Genomic DNA, 23,809 nt, shown 5'->3' with positions numbered 1-23,809 from the left:
ACAGTATGCTGTCTTTTCACCTTGCACCATATTGGAGTTATTTCCCTCTTAGAATTGCAGTTGGATGTTATACATTTAACACAATGTAAAACTTCTGAAATGTATACCTGTATGTGAATATGATAGAGAGTGTTATTTTGGCCAAAATGGTCACGTTTTGGCAAAGTCGAATGGCAACTGAGCAAGGTGACCAGCTCTAAATCTCTATCTAGGAAAAACACTGCTTAAAGCTAGGGTAGGTAATGTATTTCAGAAGCATTGTTTGTTATATTTGTTCAAATTCTCTTTACATCCCGACAGTAAATCAATATATCAAATGCTCTGAAAAAAATATCTGAAAAAAATCCAGTGTCTGTGGCTGTCGCAGGCCTGTAATAAGCCGAATGAAATGATTGTCTGGCCTACCTGCCTGTCTACAGTACCCGCCTGCACTCTGCCCGTGCACTCAATGCATGAAAATGTGTTTTGGGGGAGTGGCTCTGGAGGGAGGCCTGAAGGGAGGGGTGGGACTTTTTTGGTTGGATAGTTTCAAAATGTAGCTGTCTCTTGCTAGTTTCTCCAACGTTACCTACCATAACTTTAAGAATAAAATATCTTTACCACGTACTGCTTTAAATGTGTGTTTTTTAACAAGAGTGCAGACTACCAACAGCATGTCAACGCAGCCTAACACAAGTTGGCTTTTTAAAGTGGAGATTTGTAGCCAGCAGAATGAGCACAATGTAAAGACTGTAATGAGCGCTGATCAGCAGCAATGTCGCAATGACTGCGGTCCTGCTAGTGCAGCTCTCTGAATAACAAGCTGTTATCTCCATTAAACGCCTGAAGAGGAAAACCTAAATTCTACTTGGCAAACGGAATAAAGAGCCTGCTCTCCTCGTGGCTGCCCACTTGTGCCTTCATGCTTGGATGACAGCATTAACCCCGAACGAGCGCCGCGTTGCACTGAGCGCTCCCCGACACAAAACGGCACTATCAGCTTAATCAGTTTTAACACTCGAGTGCTCGGCCCACCCTATTTTAACATTTAGTGTTGTCCCATTACGTTCCATTACACCAAACAACATTTCAAAGTGGCAACTCCAGTGAAACACATAGGGGAGAGAGGATGTACGGAACCTTAACTGTCAGCATTTTGCTCTCTGTTTATTCTGTGAGTTCTGTCTTCAGTGAGTCAGAGCTGAGCCATAGGTAGAGCAGAATTTACATATGTATTATATTTTACATTCAGCCCTTGTCTGATGCTCTCATACATAGCAACTGGCTATGTATAAAGGATTTGAAAGGATTTGAATCTGTGACTTTGTGGTTATAGGGTGACCTCTCTAACTAATAGGCCAATGTAAACTGTCAGACTCAATTTAATCCCTGTAGTCCCCTTTGCAAGGAGGTCAGAGGTCAGATACAGAGCAGAAGCCCAGGAGCTGTTTTGGATTCAATGTCTTGTTCAATGGAAAGTAGCTTTTAGAGAGAGGGGTGTGTATCCACCATACACTTCAGCAACTGAATCCAAGGACTAAACCTAGCCATTCTATAGCCAGCCTACCAAGATTAAAGGAGCCCGACATACAGTAGGAGACCCACCTGCTCTTTTGCTAGTCAGTAAGAAAACTACAGTTGGTAGCTTGACAAATATAGAGAACTAAAGTGCAATTCTCCATCAAAGCTGTTTAGACACCTCTGGCACATGAGACAAAACCTGAAAGCACAGTTCTTGGTTTCAACAATAACACTTTGGGCAATTACCTACCAGAGCAGAGAGAGGGCAGAATGACAGAAAATGAGAATTTAAAGGCTTTGGAAGACTCAAAGAAGGTGAAATATTTACTGTTTGTGAAGATGACAAAGAACAAAAGGGAGGCAATAATTCCAGAACAACAACTTGACTTCATACTTTTTGTTTACTGCAAACTCCATTCAAAGTATTCATTACTGTTATTATTATTATTATTGTCGTTGTTGTTGTTGTTGTTGTTAATACGTCCTAGCTTTAGTAGAAGAGGTGAGCTATAGACGTGCTGATAGGCGTATTTGGACAAACAACTTTGGAGAGAGGCAGGCTAGCTGTTTACCCCTACTTCCAGTCCTTATGCTAAGCTAGGCTAAACGACTAGATCCCAGATCTAGCTTCATAGTTAATGTACAGACTTGAGAGGGGTATCAATCTACACATTTAACCCTTGTCTCATTCAGATGATGAAATATATAACTCATTACAAATGTCTTGACAATATTGGCATCTAGTGTTATTGTCTTTGTAGTTACCTATGAACATATCTGCATAGAGTGCACAGTTCTGTAATACTTCAATTTCCAGACTGCTTCAGTATCACATGAGAAGATGTAATCAGCATCACTCTTAGAACAACAGCTAAATCATAATATGACCTCACTGAGTTCTTGTGGGTTGTTCAAGTATTCACAGCGTCTTCTGAAATGATCTGAGTTTGCTGTACTGACCTTACCCAGCAATTATTTAAATGGAGCACCTTCATGACACCGGTAACTGCATCTGTGCCATTTGCAGTGCTGATCCAAAATACACAGCTTACCCAGGTTTTGCTTCTCAAAAACATGTAGAGACATTAGCAATCTCTGAACAGAGATAAAAGAGAAAAGGGCTATTTGGTCCTGCTCTATTTCACTTTGTCCAAATGCCATTTTCCCTCAAAAAACAGCCATAATAAAAGTGTCCTAGCATATACACAGGGGTCCATGACATTCAAGCCAGCATTACATGCTTTAAAGTGCAGGTGGCCAAGGAAAAAATCCCCTGAGTTCGCCCAAACAAGCTTAGAGTTTTTACATAAAACTATGCAACAATAAGAATTCACTTAAAAGCTTCGACAAATAATCTGAAATAATGAATGACATTTAGGTCTGATTTCACCCAAGGGTGCAGGTAGGTGATCATCTCAAAAGAGCATTGCACTTATATAACATTGTGGGACTCATGGTCAGTTAAATAAAAGAAAAAAAGAATGAAAATCAATGCAGTAGAACCAGAGATATCTTCAAGAACCTCCAGGACTTCAGTAAGAAAACCTCATTCAAAATTTGGCTCACAATATCATGTACTCACATATTCTTGGATTTAGCAAGGCATCGTAACATGTACTTGTACCTTACATGGATAAATATTATGTAACGGAAAGCTAATGCAGAACTGGCTATGTGGTTGTGCAACCCTATCTTCAAGAAATTCTGTTAATGTACAGAACTAGTAATTTGCAGGGGGCAATACATTTTAATAGGAACATTTATGGTTTTATCCGGCCCACAACTTTTGGTTCATACTCACAGTGTAGTTTTTGACCCACTGGAAGCAGCTGTTTTCATCGAAAAAGCTCTATAAACCCACTGGACACTACCTGCTCAGCACCAAACAGCCGACTGACTAGCTGGTGAACACAGTGGAGCATTTAGTACCTAAAGAGCCAGATATTTCCCTCAGGAGTTGCTAGAGACCGAAGATATTACTAAAAGAGAGTGAATGTTGTACTTCCATTCATCAGGTAGCCAGAAACATGACTCTGTAACTGCTGGATGTGTAAATTAGGAACTGTTTGCTATCAACTTAAAAGGTGATGACATGTCGGTGTTGTGTTCACAACTTGTTTCCGCTGTTCTCCAAGTGGCCATTGCACATTGCATTGCAGGTTTAAGCATGACTTTTTTTGTGATTATGTTTTGGCTACTCAAAGGACTTGAGTCGAAAAAATTGCCGTCTTCGTTAAATATTGAAAAAATCAACAGTGAGACGAAACATGACGTCTACATTTCCGATATTTGAACGAAATCCCGAACTTTCCTTAACCTTAAAGTAGCATTAATTGATTTTTGGCCACTTGGGGGGCAGTGGAAAAAGCTGAAAATACCAAACTTACATATATAGTTGTTATGGTGAATGTGTTAGCAAGAAGCTACCTATTTAGCTATTCAGCAGACACGGAGGAACATGAGCATTCATTTGGTGTCATGTTTTCGGTTGCTGGGACTCTATAGATGAATTAATTCATTTGGGTGATTGTTAACTGAACTTTTGTTAGGAGACTGCATTCTCTTTTGGCCCAACAGTCCTGAGAGTCATTGAACGCACCATTGGCCAGTCTGACAGGGATGTCACTAGGTCAATAAGGTCAGTGATGCTTTGTTCTGTCTCTCTTTCTTCTGGAATTCTTCACTGTGACGGATGGCAACATGGTCCAATATGTACTCTATTTTTTCTTGTATCCATCAACTGCTGTGGGAAATATCTGGCTTTTTAGCTGCTAAATGCTCCACTATGTTTATTAGCTAGTGCCTTTGTCTATCTGCTGTTTGGGGCTGTGCAGTGTACAGCGGGTTTATTAGAGTTGTTTTGCCCCCCGCTGCTGGAGACGAGGCTGATGAAAGGGGTGAAAGTGAACCAAAACAGTCGTGGGCCGGAAAACCAAAACACTGAGCTGAAAGAGGTTAAATGCTCTGTAGCGCTGAGGGGAACTGCAGAGTTTGGTGATAATTATCTGTAGGTTTGTCACTACACGTGACCCCTTTCACATTACACTTTTGACATACACAGCTTTGACCTAAATGTAACCTAAACCTAACCACACAGCATGTATCCCACATGCTTTGTACACCCACCATAGACCATAGATTGGTACAAGAACATAGCACTTTGTGGACTGGAATAATGAAAATGTAGACTATTAGAGGATTCATTGGTCAAATCTCTTGGGTTAGAGATGCCTAAAAGTTGAGAGTGAAGAGGAAATGAGAAGCAAAGAAGAGAAACGCTGGCAAATAATTTTCTGCAAATACTCAGGAATTAAAGGGGTATGATTACAAGACCTAAGCAAAGATCATTTATCATATTCAGCGCGACCTCTCTGTACTGTATCCTCTTCTAGCGAAGTGTAATCACTGTGATTTAATATTCTTACTGCTTTTACGTCAGAGTGTCCCGGCCATTCGTCTAGCAGCCCACCAGTTTTACCTAAAGTATTTACGTTCAATATGAGATGGCAGACTCCTCACTCATAACAGGCTGTTATTGCCGGCTGGCTTTCCAGTCTCATAGATAATCCAGCAGGCACATAAAGGAATGAAACCCTTTCCTCCCATTTAGTGCATCATTAGAGCCATGCTGTTTAACACCCCTCTGCTTTGATTGAGGGTTCAGCTCAGTTCAGAAGGTGGGGCTCATAGCCATCGCCAAGAGGCAGATGGTGTCGACTCGGTGTGGCACCTGCTGCGTAAAGGACACTTTAAACTCTGTGAAAAGGCCCTCGCTTCTCCTTATATTATAGGTTTAAGTGTCAGCAAGATAAACATGTGCCTTATTTTGCTGCACAGAGATGAATTCATGAGCTTTGGACACACAGTGCTAAGCACAGAGAACACACTACAAACCACTCTGAGAGAATTGCAGCTTTTTCCTGAAGCCTTACAATTTTTTTTGACATTGATGTCTGAGAAGAACATTTTTGGGGGAATCATCAGTACACCAGAGTATGAATCATCCGTGCCTGATGGTCTTGGTTTGTCATCATCAAGTCAAGGAGACAGTACACATGCCACATTTCATAATGGTAGCCATGTAGCTGGTTAGTCAGAGGACACACACACACACACACACACACACACACACACACACACACACACACACACACACACACACACACACACACACATACACTGCAGCGGTTTAACATTTTATATAAAGGGTTTGATCAAAGTGGGTATTTTACAGCTAATTTTGGATTAAAGCTTCTTTCTACTCTGCACTTGCCTGTGCATTCATGTAAATATGCTCAAAATTGGATGATTCTGAACATCATGTCACTTTACAGATAGACAATACTTGGATATCACCTTGTCACACTCACTTGGGTGAAAGTGAAAGGTAGACATGATATACTGTCGTCTGCCGTGTGTCGACCATAAGGCAGGATGTGTCCTGCAGGGGTCCAGTTTTAGATGGATGACTGGAAAGTCAGGGAATCACCAAAGTCATTAGGACTCAAAACCAAAAATGTCAAATTCATTGTGGCGCTAGAGGGAAAGTATCCATTAAGTCACAGTAATTTCAATGATAAACAGTGCAGATGTGGAGATATTTTACTGGATAAAAGATGTTTACACAGTGAGATCCTTTACAAGAAGTGGCTGACTTTTTTACTTTAAGCAGATCTCAAAGTCACATTTTGGAAATGATTTAATATTTCTATTTAATTATAGGCTACATTTTCTCTTTGTTTTTTTCTTCTTTTCTCTTATTCGACCTGTGGCCCACCCACATCAAAGTACCCCTACCTGTAAATCGTAGGCAGCGCCAGAGATTTTTTCTTGCTTGGGCTAGTTGGGAGCTTAATTATTTATGGGGATATAGAATTTTTAGAAAATACATCACTATATGAGGCAGGAGGACGTCTGAAAGTCAATGGCATTTGAACGTCAATTTCAAGTATCATATACTACAAACAATTGTGATGGACTGGATCAACTAGAGAATGGGGGGAAAACAGCAGCTGAATGAGGGAAATCAGACAGGATTCTGTATGTCAAACAACTGGTGCGCTACAGTGGGGCAATTGTAAGTTTTGGTGGGGCTATAAAGCACAAGAGCTACAAGAACTATGTGTGGGTTATCTGTGGGTGCCAGACCCAGTGCAGGACAGAATGACACAGGTTTCACAAATGTTTCTGAAGACTGGCACCACTGTAGCTGCTGATGTGTTTAAGTCCAAAGGCTGTATTGTACTGTAATACAGTATGTGCCAGTAAGTTTGCTAGTATGTCTCTGCACAGAAATTCTCATGCCTTCATAGCACTTGGAATTTAAAGTCATATTGATTCAGATAGTGGCACCCCTGTCCTTCAGTAGAGACATTTTCTATGGCAGTAATTAGTCATTTTCATATCACTTAGTGTTTGTCTCCAGGGAGATGCATACCACTCTTGTTAGATGAAAAGCTTACATTTCAAAAGGCAGCTTTACATAAACAGCCTTATTTTCACATTAATGCAAATGCATTTTATAAACTATAGAGCAGCACTTGTTTGGGCTTTATTGATGAGGAGTCAAAACAAATAGGAGTTGTGAGGTTTTGATGTGAAAGCAGCACTGCAGCAAACACTCTGAGATTGCTCTGCTGCTTGGACTTTGTGCTGTTCTGTGTTTATATTGTGCAGGCTTTGTCAGCTGTCAATTCAAAGCTCATTCTAATTTATTTATTCAGCTCTTTTATTTGCTCTGTTTTGTGCTTGAGGAGGCTGTTAGTGTGAAGATTTTGCTCATCACCGATCAGCCTAATTAATAACAGAAAACGAAAAATCCATTAAAAATCAAATCTACAGTAGGGCAAAGCAAACACATTCCTTTTATCCCCTCAAAGGCTGAAAGATATACACTACATTGTTTCCATGTGCAACATTTTCTTTCTGAGCTTAAGTAGAACATGTCATTTCGCTTGCATTAGTTTAGAGCACTGAGTTTAACTGCCAAATCCCCTCCTTGCATGACATTTGTATGCAGACAGAGAAGCAGTACAAAGTAGACCAATTTAGCGTGAACAGAGTTATAAATCTGAGGAGATTCAGCCTCTGTGAGGGGAGGGGATCAAAGTGCTCTGTATCCATGCAGTTATCTCTTCCTACAATGCCGCTCCCTTTTGGGTTTTCTACTCACCACCCTCTCCTCTGCTTGTACAACTCAGGAAACGAAATGTTTTCTCATATTTTCACTTTGCCTCTGAGGAGGAATCTCTGCAAGCTGTGCGGGCCATGAAAAGCAAACAAACAAAGAAAGAAAAAGAAAACATCTCCATCCCTGAGATTTGTTACTATCTGTACTGCTTAAGTCCTACAAAGCTGAACCTGAACTGCAGACTATTTGTCCTTCAGACTCTGTAAAGTTGGAAATTTGAAAAACAAGGGGGACATTTACTTAGCCTGTTGTAAATTACTGTCAGGGGTGCAAAATGTTGCTTCACCACAATTTCTCAAATTAGCACAGTATTTATTAAGACTGCTGCTGTAAATGAGCACAGCTGCAGCTCATCTGATTTGCATGAAGTGCCGTTAAATAAGATTTGATGCCAGGCTGTTTTGACACGTGTTGCACATGTCTGGAAAGTACAGTAACAGAGAGCAATATTTGTTGAAGAAAAGACACTTTTCAAATGTGCATTCCTCCCACGAGAAGAAGGCTATGTGTGAGGAAATATTAGTTAAACAGTCTTATGTTGTCAGCAAAACGTCACTGTTTGAATGCAATATGAAAAATCAGTGTGGGAGATTTTTGGTAAAACTTTCAAACTCTTTTGATGAGATTATTTCTGTAAACAGATTTTTTTTAAAAACATGGCTGCTTCTGTTATATCGCACTGGACTGGAACAGGTCAGGAAAAGTAAGCAGGAGGCCACTGAAGGGTAGAAAGGTAAAGTCTTGTGAAAAATAACAGGTTGTTGCATTGCTGCTCTTTTGTCTCAGTGTGGTCCTTTACTAAATAAGGACAAATACAATTTGACTGTTTAGCATCTAAAAAAAAAAGAGCTAAAATTCTTAGTAACTAAAAACTCTGTGAGGTTGTACTTAGGCACAGCAATGCTATGAGCTACATGCTCACATGGTCACGATGACAATGCTAACATGCTGATGTTTAGCAGGTACAATGCTTACCATCTTAGTTTAGCATTTTGGCATGCTAACATTTGCAAATTAGCATAAAGAATATATTATAGCATATAATGTTTGCAGGTATGTAGTCATAAATGACACATTTACATTTTGACCTGATGATGGCGCTAGATGAAAAGTCAGGGGATCATCAAAGTTATCACATTTTATCCTGAGGGAAACATGAATTTCTGTACCAAACATTTGTCGAGACATTTGTCTTGACCAGTGGACTGACTGACTGCCATCTCAAACGCCACGCAGCTAGCATGGCTAAAATGGTACTTTCATATTCTGATGTAATACATTACTAACACCTACCTCATTATTTGCTCATTCTTATGTCAGTCTAACCTTCATTAGTCTATCGAAACTTTTAGTCTATTGCTGTTCCAGAACCATTACACCTTACGAGGATCTCAAAACTGATCTGCTGCACTGCATCAGAATTCCAGAAAAATCCCTGCAATGTAAATGTACAAAAATGTTGAGGCAGCCCATTAGATAGTTTGAAGAGAAGGGAACCAGAAGGGGGGATTGAAAAACACTGGGGCCCTTTTAAATGTTATTGCTATGATTTATACACTTTAACTGTTGTTTGACTCTTAACAGATTGATACATTTAGAGTAATCAGATAATAGTCTCAGTTAAATGTGAAGAAGGAGAGCCATGGTCATGTTACCATATGAACATTTAGCTTTAGATTTCTCCAAATCTCTTCCTAGTAAATCAGGGCAGGGAAAACATGTCCCCACATTAAGCTGCAGATGTTAAAGGAAGTGACATTCATGGCAGCTATTGTGCTTACGGCCCAGACAACTGGAAACAGGCCAGAATGTGGAAATAGTGCTTAGAGAAACCATGTGGAGGAATATGAAAATACATGTGGCTGTGATTATATAAAAATACTAATAAGAAATTAACATTCATTCAGCCTGTCTGAGCTCTAAAATAGAAAGTGAATAGGAATTGCAAGACATTGCAGCACTAACAGTTGATATTAAACTAAAAATGCATGCAGATGAGCATGTGCTATATGGGTCAGTGAAAATAGTCACATTAACACAACTGTGCCTGAATTATAGGGCATTTGTTAGCTTATAGAGACTATGTGTTCTCAGTAGCAGGGGATACAGCCTGTGGGAACAACATTAAACATTAATTTCAACTGTCAGATGAAATTCTTACATGTTCAAAAAGTTTTGAATTTGAAATTCAGAACAACAGCTTATGCAGGGCTTTTCAACACTATGATTTCAGATTGATAACGGTGCATTTTTGAAATGTTTATCATGGGTTTTGAATGGGGGTTGGGTGGACCCAAAAGGACGATGAACACCGCCCGTTCAAAGGGGGAAAAAAGCATCCAGTAAAGTTTATGAGGCTCTCCCATGACAACACAGATGATGTATATTCTCTTCAGTGTTTATTGAGGCTTTTCTTAACAGCAGCACCTGCATGGATCTTTGGTGTTTGGGGTGAATGGGTAAAAAAATGCTTGGCAAGCTAGAGTTCTTGCAGCTGTATACCAGCTGACAGTGGCTGGAACAACAGCAGGTCCCCAGAGGCAGGCGGATCAACAGAGGAACTCGGCCAGTCCGCTGACGTTACTTATGTAGAAATCAATAGCCCGGGCCTCCGGTGCCCTGGATTTATCTTCCTGACATTTTCTATTTGTGACAGATCTGGGTGCCTGTACAATAGAGGTGCTTTAAATTACTGTTTCAGAGGAGAAAACAAGCTCAGTTCAAAGCTAGCAGTTCCTTTATTTCAGCTGGAATATGGGTCGTTTGGACAAGAGCAACAGACTCAACCTTTTATTGACAGACTCAATCTTTTTCCTTTATGAGTCCTCTGATGGTATATGTGCAACTATTTGTATGCAGTGACAGTGAGACAGAGCAAAATAAAAAGTATGTGTGCTTGAGGGTTATATATGGGTTTGTATTTCGTCATATCTATGAATATTAATGGAGAGGTTTAGTGTCACATGATGTTTTCAATACAGTTCCAGGCTTTTCCACTCTAAAAAGGATCCTGAGAAGCACTGAATAATTGTACGTTTTCAAATTTTTAGTGACGTAAATGGTCAAAGTTAATGGATCTCGGCACATAAAAAAATGGACATCAGCAGCTGCAATCCAAAAAACTAGGAATGTTTTTACTAATGTGTCTGTCAGGTTGGGAGGAGGCTCCTCAGTGTCCCAGTAGTTTGCTGGGTGTCAATGCGATTGATGGCTGTGTCACCCCCTCTTTTGGCCGGGATGGAGCTGCCTCTGTTCTGAACCATTGGCCACAGATGGCATGCTTAATGGCTGTGTCTGTCACTGACATGTGGCAAAGAGAGCAAATAGCAAAGGGTGCTGTCTCATCAGACTGCAATTAGAGTTGTTCGAAAGCAAAGTACAAACGCTGTCAAATAGTGTTGATGTTCTTTAAACCTAAAGCCAAAGTATCTTTCACTATTTGGTCTATTGACAAATTATTAGATATACTATTGGTCACCAAACTATCAGTTTGGAGGAAAAACACTGTCTGCTGGATCTGGCTAGAGATGTTCTAGAAGCTGAGCAATGCCCAAAATAACAAACCGAAATTCACTAATACAGAGCCCTGAACTTTCCACACAAAGAAGCAAAATTAAGTGCAGATGAGTCCTTTTTGGTATAATGTGAAAATGTGTTTCCCCTTCAGTAGTTTAGCCATGAACTGAATAGGAACACTGTAGTGAGAATAAATAAAAAACTTCAGTTGGCGTCGGGCTATGTTTCCCTAAGAACATAAATATTTCAACCAGCCAAACCAGCCAGATCTCATCCAGAGATCAATGCAAACCCCGGGAATAATAAAGAACAGAGCCCACAGGTGGATGCTGGGCTGTAAATGCAGCACAGGAAGCAGCAGCAGCAGAATGGCACAGCAGCACTTGGTGAGCATTTGCATCATGACAATTGTGCAGCCGACAGATTTGACCCAGAGTACAGAGCTGCTCAAGATTTCTGGCCGATTTAGAGGAAACTTTAAGCCTTCTTGTTATTTCTTTCATTTCAGGTGTACAACAGAAAGAAAACAAATTTTCCCACAACAGTGCAAAATACTGTTGTTCAGCCTATGTATTTATTCCAAACTAGCTCTGCAGACTTTACGTCTTCTGTCCTACTTTCTGTGCTTAAATGCTATTCTGTGCTGCTGCAGTGAAAGGAATTATTGTATTTTTTTTCTTTCAGCCAGAGATTGCAAGGATCTGTCCAACAAACATTAACTCAAACACAAGAACTTTGAGCACCAATCTACTGATTCAATCCTTCCACTTTAGAGGGAAAAAAGGCTGCAGTGGCTGAGGCAGTACTAATGCAGGATACATTCAGGATGGCTTAACAATGGAAGACTTCAGATAATACCACTATAAAAATGCACCGCCTTATCAGTCAACAGAAAACTTCCAACAAATTAAAAGAAAAGTAGTAGTGAGGGATATCTGGGAGCACCAAGTAAAACACAAAGCTGTGCAGTGCATATAAATGACTCGGTCAACTGCAGCGCCAACAAGCCACGGTAAACAATGCTCAAGGCTGATCTATTCACATCCACACTGCTCACTGTTGACTCAGGTGTTGGGTTCCAAAACAATCTGAAAATATAATGTTTGCTATGTTTCTCCTTCACTGTTCCCCCCATGATCTTCACTCATTATTCTGACACAACTGCCAATTTGTAAGTAGATCCAAGGTAAGCAGCTGTCAGCTGATTACAACAGCAGCAGACTTCAATCACCCCAAGGTAAAGAGCAGTTGGTGATTAAATCTAAATAACACACACATAGGCACACACAGACTCGGGAAACAACAGCCAACCACACCAGCTTTTTGGGCTGCTGTTAGTAAGTCGGCCCTAAAAATCATGACATGCAACATTTTCATAAACATGAGTAAGACAGTGGTGACACAATGGCATTGCTAGCATGGAAGGAATATGTTGCATCATGTTCACAATCTTAGTTTAGAGTGTTAGCATGGTAACATTTGCTTATTAGCACGAAAATGAAAGCACAGCTGAGGCCAATAGGAGTGACAGTAGTTTTGCAAGTATTTGGTCACAAACCAAAGTATTGGACAAATTAATTTTGCCTGATGATGGCGCTAGATGAAAAGTCAATTTATTTCTATTTATCCTGAGGGGGACATGTATGTCTGTACCAAATTTCATGGCAATTGATCAAATAGTTGTAGAGATATTTCACTCAAAATCTGGGAACCACGAATGTTTGTACAAACATTTGTGCCAATCCATCCAGCAGATGTTGAAAAGAGGATAAATGAAAACCTGACCTGGTGGTGGTGATAGAGGAAAAATCAGGCAAACACAGAGGTCCTTGGAATTGATCCTCTGGGCACCATGAAGGTCTGTACCAAATTTCATGTCAATCCATACCATAGAATTTCATTAAAACACCAAATTCTCAACCGCATGGTGGCACTACAAGAAAGGTCAGGGGATCACCAAAGTCAGTAGACGTCATCCTCTGGGGACCATGAATGTTTGTACAGAATGTCAAAGCAATCCACTCAATACTTGTTGAGATGTTTCAGTCTGGACCAAAGTGGTGGACAGCCCAACCAACTGCTGCCCTTAAAACCACCAATTCAACCTGCAGTACAGCCAGTTCATGAAATCTTTTCCACTGGATATTGTCACCAACGGGCGCTAAGTAGGTCTGTCCCAGAAAAAGGAAATGATATGTCCATTTCAGGCAGAAGTAATTGTTTGGAATACCTGGAAGAGTGGTTGTGACACTTTGAAGTGATACAATGTCTACTTGCAACCCATTGTTACAGATCTGAGTTGCAAGCAGCTCAACCAAGGATTGATGCTCCCTTCTCAGATTGTTTCATTTAAATAGTTTCTAGAGGCCTAAAGATGGAAAACTATGCTGTAATTTACAATAAAAAGCATAGATAAGAGAAAAACAAACAAATACACATAATTTGTATAGCAGATATGTTTTTTTTTCTATGTTGTTAAACATCTTGTGATGCCTCCGATTTATCTTGGGGGGTTCTTGGGAATGAGCAGTGTTAGCCATCATGACTGAATAGATCAAAGAAATTCGGAAATCATCAGTACCACAACATATGCCAAAGTGTGTAAAAATTGTTGTGGATTCCCACTAAAAATTACAATCCAGCATTTATGGACCTGTACTTGCATTCACATTGTACCATTCCACTCCTGTTCTGTTTGCTGGAGAGAGCAGAAAAGAAAGTACAGCGCTGACAACAAAATTTGAGCTCAAAGACCTCTTTTAGTTTTACCAAAAGAGGTCTGGTGATTTATGATTTTAATGTCAGGGCCACTGGATCGTGCTCAGATGGGATCAGTACTGCAGGACAATGCTTGCAGTGTAATTGAATAAATAAGCTTCCTAGAGTATATGCATTACTTTATTACTTCCATAAATTACTCAGGCATGTCATAAACATTCCTATCAGATCTAACAAGCAAAGTATCTTTAGTTGATGAGTTGCACACATATGCCGAGATTGTAGAACAGAGGGAGAGATTATTCCCACTGGACAACAGTGTGAAAAATAGCTGCGGATGTGATTGAAATCACTGAGCCATCCCTGTAAAACTAATAAACAATACATGACCAGACCTGCTCTGGTAATACTACTGTTATTCTAGACAGAAACACTGATTTTCCCAAGGTAAACATTTTTGACTTAGCCATAAATGTCTTCAGTTATGCTCTACAAATGTGGTCAACTTTCACTCTGACATTCTGATCCCCCATCGACAACTAAAAAACAGCAATAGGAAAACCTCCAAAAACATTCAAAGAATTGTTCTAGTCACTAAAAGTTGGCTATAGTGTTATTTTTGAAAAACTGTTCCTTTAAATTTGAAACAGGCACTTTGGAATTGCACATTCCCGTGTAGTTATTCATTTTTTTGCTTAAAATACTTGGGTCCAAGCACCCTGACAGAACTCACAGCAAGTATGAGTATGAGGCCATCCCTGAATTGGGCCTGAACAGGTGCTTGAGCATGCATTCCAGCCTTTGAACACAAAGGCTGTGGAGTCTGCGTCAAAACATTTCTCAATAAGTTTCTCAACAAAGCAAAACATACAGACAGAATAAGAGATGCATCAACAGTCAACAAGCAAACTTCCCATAGACAGAAAGAAGGCATTCCTATGAATAAAGTATGGCTTTTTAATGGCTAGCAGCTCATGCTAACAGACCACAGCTCAGACAACAGCGAGCTCCGGTTGTGAACACTGGTCTGAGGTCAGTCTATCGGAGCACAGTGCCAACAATGAGGTGACAGAAAGCAGTAAGTCTGTTTCTTAACACTCACTGTTTATGCCCACAAGATAACATTACATACAGTATATTCTGCATCAAAACATTAGCTTAGATTAGCATAAAGACTGGAAACAGGGAGAAACAGCTAGCATTGCTCTGTCTGAAAGTAACAAAACAGATATAAATTGTTAATTAGTGAGCTTTAAAGGTGCTGGTAGGCAGATTTTGACTACAGCTGGCTTGCCTTGCCTTTGGACTGAGCCAGGCTAGCTCTTTCCCCCTGCTTTACAGTCTTTATGTTAAGCTAAGATAACCTGCTCAAGCTTCATATTTACCGTCCAGACATGAGAGTGGCATCGATCTTCTCATTTACTGTAACCCTCGGTAAGACAGCCAATAAGCATATTTCCCAAAATGGAAACTATTCCTTTAACATAAAATTGCTTCCACGTGCTGGCATAGCTTTGATAAAGTCTAGGACTGATATATATCTGAATGATGTGGAGAGACAAAATATGGGCGTGAGTTTAAAAGTGCACTACTCATGTCAAAACATAGTATGTGCTGATACCAAAGAAATGACTCAAAACCAACAATTACATGAAGATGCTCAGGTACAGGAACAACAACTAGATTAAATTTGTTCCTCCTGCGGCCATGCTGCTGTATGGATTTGGCCTTTGTGCTCCTGCAGTATATTCTGACCCTTACAGCACCTCTGTGTGTATGTGATGTTTTAGAGCACTGAATAAAGTCAGTGCACCTGCACACTAATATATACACTTGACAATAATATATCAGATAGTGGCAATGCTATTTGTTAGCACTCGAACTCAGAAACAAAAATGAGAGAGATGTGGGAGAACACACACTTAGTCTGAACAGAGTGCTACATGATTATTTAAAATCAGCTACGGGGTTCTATTTCACTTCACACGTACATAACAACACCACCAAACACTGTCAACACATATGGCATCCTGTGTCCATTCCTTAGTTATTCTTCTTCTCAATAATAAATCCCCTTTGGACACAAGTAGCTCCTCTATAATTTATACCCACAATGCATTTTGAACAGCAGCTATACCTTTGGTTGTGATGGCAGGCTGCTCCCCCAGTAGCAGTTTTAGCCTCTTGGCGTGGATTTTACCCTGGTAGTGTGACTGTGCCACCACTGCTGAGGTGAAGGACATGTTACACAGCGTGCAGCACTTATTCTTGTCCACATCGCCCTCGTCGCTGCCCTAAAAAAACACAGTAACATCTTATCAGTGCTTCATTAAAGAATCCAACAGGACATTTATTTATCTTTGGGAGTTTTTAAAACAGGATTCAATCAAACATGTCAAATGTATTACGAAGAAAGCACAGTATACTGTTCTAGCAAGACAGCTGCACATTGAACACATCACTGATTTCTATCGTTTCTCATTATGAGGGGAGGGGTGCAACACTCCACCAAAGTGTTTAGATCCTGGCGGGATGCAAATGGAGTCGACTCCTTGTGTTTTAAGGGGTGATAGTGGGGCCAGTACAGCTGAGGATGGACCGCTCCCTGAGCCTCCATCTGTGCAAGCTGCACCAAAACCCATTATCAGAGAATATGGAGGACACAGAGCAACCCGCCATACACTGAGAGATGGATGCAACTGTTTTTACTGAGAAGTGAGAGGGAGGGGAGAAAAACAGTGCCCCGCCATGCAGGCTGGGTCAAGCAAGGGCTGATATTCAGAGTGGAAGAAGAGGAGAGGCAAGTGAACTACATGACCTCATTCAGATGTCTGTTCCTCCGCCTGGTGTACTCTACCAGATATAGTAAGCAAACAGCAGGTCTGAGCAAGGAGAAACTTACGTGTCTTTTCAGTTGAATTGTCCCCGCTTGAGACAGACCTTCATGATATACATACTTCTACCACTAACAGATGTGACTTTGTATTATGTTTCTGCTAATGTAGCGTTTTTGTAGGCTACTGACTGATGTGTTCAGATTTAAGCTGACAGCCCATGTTTTTCTTTTAAATATTATTAAAGACTGGATTTAAATATAATGTTTGCTAAGAAATCAATATATATGTGTTTGGTGTTTGTTTTGACTTGTGTACATATCTGGTCAGTTGAAATTGTATCTATTTTTATTTTGCAGTGACAGCCACTATATTAGTGTTCTCCAATGTTAATTTTTGGTACCAACTGACAGTGTCTGTAATTTAATTGGTGAAATGTCTGTGTGGACCGGCCCAAAATAGTTTTCTATATCACTTCATTAAATTTCACCCTTTACAGTGGGTTTAAAACTACCTCACACTACTGTATAGGGTTGGACCCATGGAAGAAAGGCATAGCTAGCTATGCAACACTAAACAACACTGCCAATAATAGGTGTTGAAATAACATGCACAGTGTCAAATATTAGCAGGCTTAGCTAACTAGCTTACACTTTCCAAGCAGCATGCAAACTGCATGATGGATCTCCCAAATGTTGAATGTTGTTAGGGGTGATTGCTAATGGTAGACAGCTAACTTCATGCTCTGTTGTATCAACATTTCGAGACTGTGTGACGATCTCCAGTTTAGGAGGCCGTGTGGCTGTTTCTTTTATACAGATTTGGAGTATTTGAGTACATGTTATTTCTTATCTGTTTCGAACCCACCTCCCGACAGGAACTGGATCAACCAATCAGCTTGCTTGACATGCATATCCACATAATGGGTTTGGGACGTGTGTACTGCAAGCCTGTGCGATCTATGGTTACCTTTTGCACCCTCGTCTGCATAGGCTTGCAGAAGCAACATTTCGGTGACTGTACCCCTGACTTAACACGTGGCTTTTAAAAGTTGGTAGTTATATCCTTCATAGACAACAGCAGATGTACTTAGCTTGAATTCATGTTGGTTACATTGCATTTTAATGTAATCAAGGTTGATTTACCTAATTTGTTGACTAACAGGGGTCTAATTCAGTGTTAACACATGTATCTATCATTGCTGTTAAAAATCATTTGGACAGTAGCCAAACTAATTACAAATGCAAACTTCTGTTGTAAGCCATCTTTACACTGCTTGTACTCATTAAGAATGCTGAATGCAGGCCGGCACACAACAGCTGCCAGTTTACACTGACTTTATTTTAGAGCTTTTTAAACATTATTACCTTTTTCCTGTGATCAAACAAAACTATAGGTAATTTCAGCACTACTCAATTACTCTCAGAACCACTCAATCACTTTAAATTAGTCAGCAGAAGGACTCTTATTCACTGCATTAGTATGTGGTCTATAAACAGAGAACATTTTCTTTTCTGTCTAGAGGAAGACACAAATGGACAAATTGAATGAACATTTCATCATTCACCTAAGGTAGGCAGAAAAATTACAGGAGTTCTTCACATTTATCAATAATTGCACCTCTCACCTGACCATTTCTTAGTATTTTACATATGAAGGAATGTAATATCTATTTATTTTATATGAAACGATACAGTAACAGACTTGTGATAAAAGAGTATCAGCAAGAATGAAAGGAAATGAAAGGAAAGATATTCAAGACGGTGGTGAGACCAGCGATGTTGTATAGCTTAGAGACAGTGGCACTGAAGAAAAGACAAGAAGCAGAACTGGAGGTAGCAGAGCTTAAGATGTTGAGGTTCTCTTTGGGAGTGACGAGGAAGGACAGGATCAGGAATGAGTACATCAGAGGGACACCTCATGTTAGATGTTTTGGAGATAAAGTCAGAGAGGCCAGATTGAGGTGGTTTGGACATGTTCAGAGGAGAGACTGTGAAGATATTGGTAGAAGGATGCTGAGGTTGGAGCTGCCAGGCAGGAGGTCTAGAGGAAGACCAAAGAGGAGATTTATGGATGTAGTGAGAGAGGACATGAAGTTAATTGGTGTGAGTGAAGAGGATGCAGAGGACAGGGTTAGATGGAGGCACATGATTCGCTGTGGCGAGCCCTGAAAGGGAACAGCCGAAAGGAAAAGAAGAAGAAGACGGTAACAGACTAACCTGAACTAGCAGCAACTGTTTATGCTTTTCAAACGTTATTTGTGCTGGAAGTCTTTTTAATTGAATGCTTAAATTAAGTGCCATGTTTTCACTTGTTTTCATCAGAAATATAACCATGAATGCAGTATCTTGTAAGTAAAGAGCAACTTAACACCAGCTAAAAACCTCGTTTTTGCTGACATCCAGTGGTTTAGCTGTTTAGCTTTAAGTGTGTGTGAAGGGTGTGTCAGTACACTGTGACCTCACTGTTGGGTGTGGTTATAGGTGTGACAGACTTGAAACCAGCAAGTGCTGTTAAACACTGCTTTTGAGCCTGGTATCGAGTTACTCGATAAGAAAAAATGCTTATTTGATTTCTTGCGAAGAGTTAGATGAGAATATCCATGCAACTATCATGTCTGTAAACTAAATATGAAGCTGGAGCCAGGGGACACTTAGTTTAGCTTAGCATAAAGGCTGGAAACAGGGAGAAAAGGCTACCCTGGTGCTGTCCAAAGTTAACAAAATCCACCTACCAGCACCTCTAAAGCTCACTAATTAACACATTATATCTTGTTTGTTTAATCTGTACAAAAACTTAAAAATGAACAGCAAAAACAGCAAATTGTGGTTTTCCTGGAGCTGGTTGCCTGGCCTCACAATGATGACAAGACACCAGGAGATATAAAGTGTTAAATAGTGTGCTTTAGAGATGCAGGTTGGCAGATTTTTTTTACCTTTGGACAGAGACAGGCTAACTGTTTCCAGTCTTTATGCTAAGCTAAGCTAATCGATTGCTGGGTAGGTCTATAGCTTAATATTTAGCGAACAGACATGTGAGTGGCATCAATCTTCTCATATAACTCTCAGCATGAAAGCAAATAATTAATTTCCAAATTGTTGAATTAATCCTTTACTGGCCAGTAAGGACTGCACAATTACGTGAAATATTATCGAAATCACAATATGGCCAAGTGCAATATCCAAATCACAGAAGCTGCAATTTTTTGATAAAAGGTAAAATGCCCCGGCCAAGTCTTGTTCTCCAGATGTAAGAAAACATGTTTGTTTGGTGCAGACCCCAACAAATGTCACATCATGATTTTAATAGTTTTTTCAGTGAAAATGAAAATTGTGATGCAAATCAGATCATTCCCACTAATCGTGAATCATATCGCAATCGTAATATCTGTCAAAATAATCGCAATATGACTTTTTTACCATATCATGCAGCCCTACTGGCCAGTAAACTTTTCAAAATTGATACCATTTATTAGCAAAACTATCCACCTAATCCTACTACTTTCTACATTACATCATGAAACAACATGACAAGCTCACTGCTCTGTTATAAATACTGTACACAGAGATGGCCAAGCCGCTGACCGACCTCGTTCCAACAATGTAACCGTGGGGAGAAAGCATGAAATTACTGAAATGTAACATTCTTAATGGTCTGCTGGTACTATGAAATTGGAAAAACCCAACAGTGTTGTTTATGTTTTGATACATAGGATCAAAGCAACATTGATTGACTGAGCTACAAGCCCTGACTGTATGTGACATGACTCATAATTATATTCCAGTGGTGGAAAATGTTTGTTTACTTTGGAAGCATTTGCATACAATCACATAGAATGCAAACAGTTCTCATCTGTAAAAGTCTGCAACAACATTAGCAGAGGTGACATTTGTAACTCACCATTCTTCATCAGACAAACAACCACTGTTTTCCACATCATTAGGTACCTAGCAATACCAGTGGGGGGGTCATGTGACTTCTCACCAAGACCCCATGCAAACATTCAGCTTGATAAGCCAACATGGCCGTGTCCATAACAACAATATATATTTTATGTAACACTTACATTAATGAGGCTAGTAATTGAGCTAATGGTTTAATGATGAAAACTGCAAACATGTTGAACTCTATGTCAAGATGTTGTGGTTTTTCATGATGGAAGAGAACTGAACACAAAAGCTTCTCCCAAGAGGAAACTAATGTCATTGTGTGGGAGGTTCTGAATCGCAGCTAACATCCAACTCTATATAAGCTGAGAGCAGAGGATGTAAAAAACAGTTTAGGAGGGGATTATATGTACAATTAGATGTGTTACTGTGGTTGTGTCAAAGTCAAATTAGCCAATGTATCATCCACAAAAAGAGTTGGTGAGCTTTTGAAAAGGATACGACAGCGCAGAACACTCTGTGCCATATACCAAGTGCTTTATACCTGGTCTGAGGAGACCTTTGACATGAAAATTACAAACATACCTGTCACTGTGCCGGGATCAGACTACACAATTTTTTGCCTTTCGAGATGGCCACTGTGTCAGATTAGGCAATTATACAGTTAAGAGGCCAACCAATCATAGCTTGCCATTTGTCACGACTTGCGTACGTAGGTGATTGGGCAAAAGGTGCCACCTGACAGCACCAATATCATCATTCCTCTTTCCAGTTTTACAGTTGTGTGTGGAATAGTATTAAAGCACATCGTAGAAGCTGTAAGATAAGATGATGAAGGGGAAATAAATCTGCTAGCCTTTGGCATCGGTTTCTGCAAAGACAGCGCGTGTTCACCTCGGCATCATGAGGTTAGTGTCAAAAATTATGGGTTTTTTGTCAAAGCGATTTTTTTATAAACTTACTGTCATCAAGCGCTCCCAAAAATATTTCTCCTCTCAGACATGTTCTAACAGGTAGGACACCTTTGGATGCTTGCTAAATACAGGCCCTGGACGTTAACACAAAAAACTAAAATACATATCTGTCTGATTTTGTTGATAATATCCACATCTTTGAAATGTGTGTAAATAAAGAATACAATATCTATATATCTATATAATTTGAGTTGAGAAAATCACATCCTAAACAAAGCTGGTGTGGGTGCGGATGTGTTTCACCAGTGGGGTTTCCCATGCTGCAATTTCAACTTGGACCCTTTACTGATATGCTGCTGTATTTGTAGTAAACTGTAATCTAGTGCAGATCACAACTGTCTCTCTTTGTGTGTGTGTGTGTGTGTGGATGAGAAGAAGACAAAAACACAACTCTTCCACCCACAGTGTGTGATAACAGTGAGGAACACTGCTGCACTCTGAGTCATTCTGACACACACACACACACACACACACACACAGCCCCTCCTTCTGCCCTTGGCCTTGTCCTTCACTAACTCTTAGCACACACATGTATACACACACCCTTCCTTCACCTACCAAGGAAGCAGCAGCAGAGCCACTGGATTGCACGATTTCATAGTCATAATGAGACCAAAATACACCAGGAGATGCGACGCCACCTTCAAATAGGAAGGATCCATAATTTCATGGTCAATTAAAACTGGATAAACAAGGAGCTAATTGCAGGGAAATGTAATTAATGAAGCGGCAGTTAGGTGTATGTTGCCTGATTGACAATCACAGTTTATTTTACAGACCTGCCTGCCAGAAATAAGCGTTATCAGTGTACTGTATTTTGGATACAGGATGGTTACAGCATGTGCAGCAGAGTAATAATTCTAATGTGATATGATTATCTAAGTTTAGGAATGTGGAGGGATTTCTGATAAGCTCAGCAATATAGTTTTAAATATCTTTTTTTTTTCTTCCTTTTTGGATCCAGAAAACCCATGAGTCATCTGAAACACAACACTTCCAATCTCTGCCATATTTCAGCAGTCATGTATGGTGGGGTTCATTTTTTGTGTGCAATCTCTACCAAATAATTGGAGTTCTGCATTGGCATAACATACTGCTGCGCTGCAATTCTATGAATATGTAACTGATGGAGGCAGGGAGACAGAAAGAGAGACATTGCATTTTGAGGGGGGGGGGTGGGGGTGTCTGCCACATTCCCATTCATGTAAGGCATAATAAAATAATCTTTTTGATTTGCAAGCAGTTAATTCTCCTCGCTGTCAGCACTGTGCTGCACATTTTCATCTTGGTTTAGGTGAAGCAGCGTGTCCTTGCCTGCCTGTATTTGTGGCATAATATAGATGGACTGTGTGATGTCTTACGGCACTGGACTGTTGTTTTCTTTTGGCACTTCATCAGAAATGCCACGGCGTCAACATGCTGGGGTTTGCAGAGACTCCATCTAGGATGCAACATTTTCTTTCTAGTGCTGAAGTCAACAAGCTGCACTGCTCCGTGAGGTAATAGCTTTGGGCTGCAGCTAGCCTAGACTGGTTTGGCCTGATCCTGGCCTGGCTTAGCACCGTATAATGCCTGGGCTAAATCTGGAGGTCAGGGAACACTCACTACTCATGTGCATCTCCCCTAAGGCACACGCAGAAGAAATAGGACAGCCAAGTGCAAGGGTATCCCTGCGAAAAAGGACTTGCTCCCGACATAGCTGTGGACAATGCAGTCTATTGCTGCCAAGCGGAGCATACAGAGGAGCGCTAAGCAGGGCTGACACAGTGACCACTGCTGCTGCTGCTGCTGCTGCTGCAGCCACACACACAATAAAGTGACCTTCACTTTAAATGGCAGGCAGTACAGGGACAGAGAATAAACCCTGCCTGGAAAGTGTGTCACAAGGCAACAGATAGTAAAAGTGGCTTTACACATTCTACTCTGAATGTTTTTTCCTCACAAGACATTGGGCCTCATGCAAGAACTGCTCGCACAAACAGATTAGTACTTGAATGACATATGAGTGATTTAAGAGAATTTGATCAATTTTGTCATAGACCTGTGTAAAATCACCTATGATGGAATGTCTTCTCTTGTCCATCTCTATGACTGTCACCTCCCATTTTATTCATGCACCACATTTTTTTGCATCTAACTTCATGTCTAAATGAATGAAATCCAAGGAAAGCTATTATTATAAATTAGATT

At 40.3% G+C, this 23,809-nt stretch overlaps 1 protein-coding gene across 4 annotated transcripts in view; it reads right to left on the bottom strand.

The window, feature by feature from the left end:
• zmat4a (zinc finger, matrin-type 4a) overlaps positions 1 to 23,809 on the bottom strand; it is a 134,872-nt gene that overhangs the window by 42,460 nt on the left and 68,603 nt on the right. For all 4 annotated transcript variants that reach the window (XM_044197086.1, XM_044197088.1, XM_044197085.1 and 1 more), the window contains one exon: positions 16,062 to 16,218. In XM_044197086.1, the coding sequence (XP_044053021.1) occupies positions 16,062 to 16,218 (157 nt within the window). The remainder of the gene's footprint in view (positions 1 to 16,061; positions 16,219 to 23,809) is intronic.

Source organism: Siniperca chuatsi, linkage group LG5 (genome assembly GCF_020085105.1).
Source record: "Siniperca chuatsi isolate FFG_IHB_CAS linkage group LG5, ASM2008510v1, whole genome shotgun sequence".
In the NCBI taxonomy this organism is placed as follows: domain Eukaryota; kingdom Metazoa; phylum Chordata; class Actinopteri; order Centrarchiformes; family Sinipercidae; genus Siniperca; species Siniperca chuatsi.
This window is presented reverse-complemented; position numbering and strand designations above follow the sequence as displayed.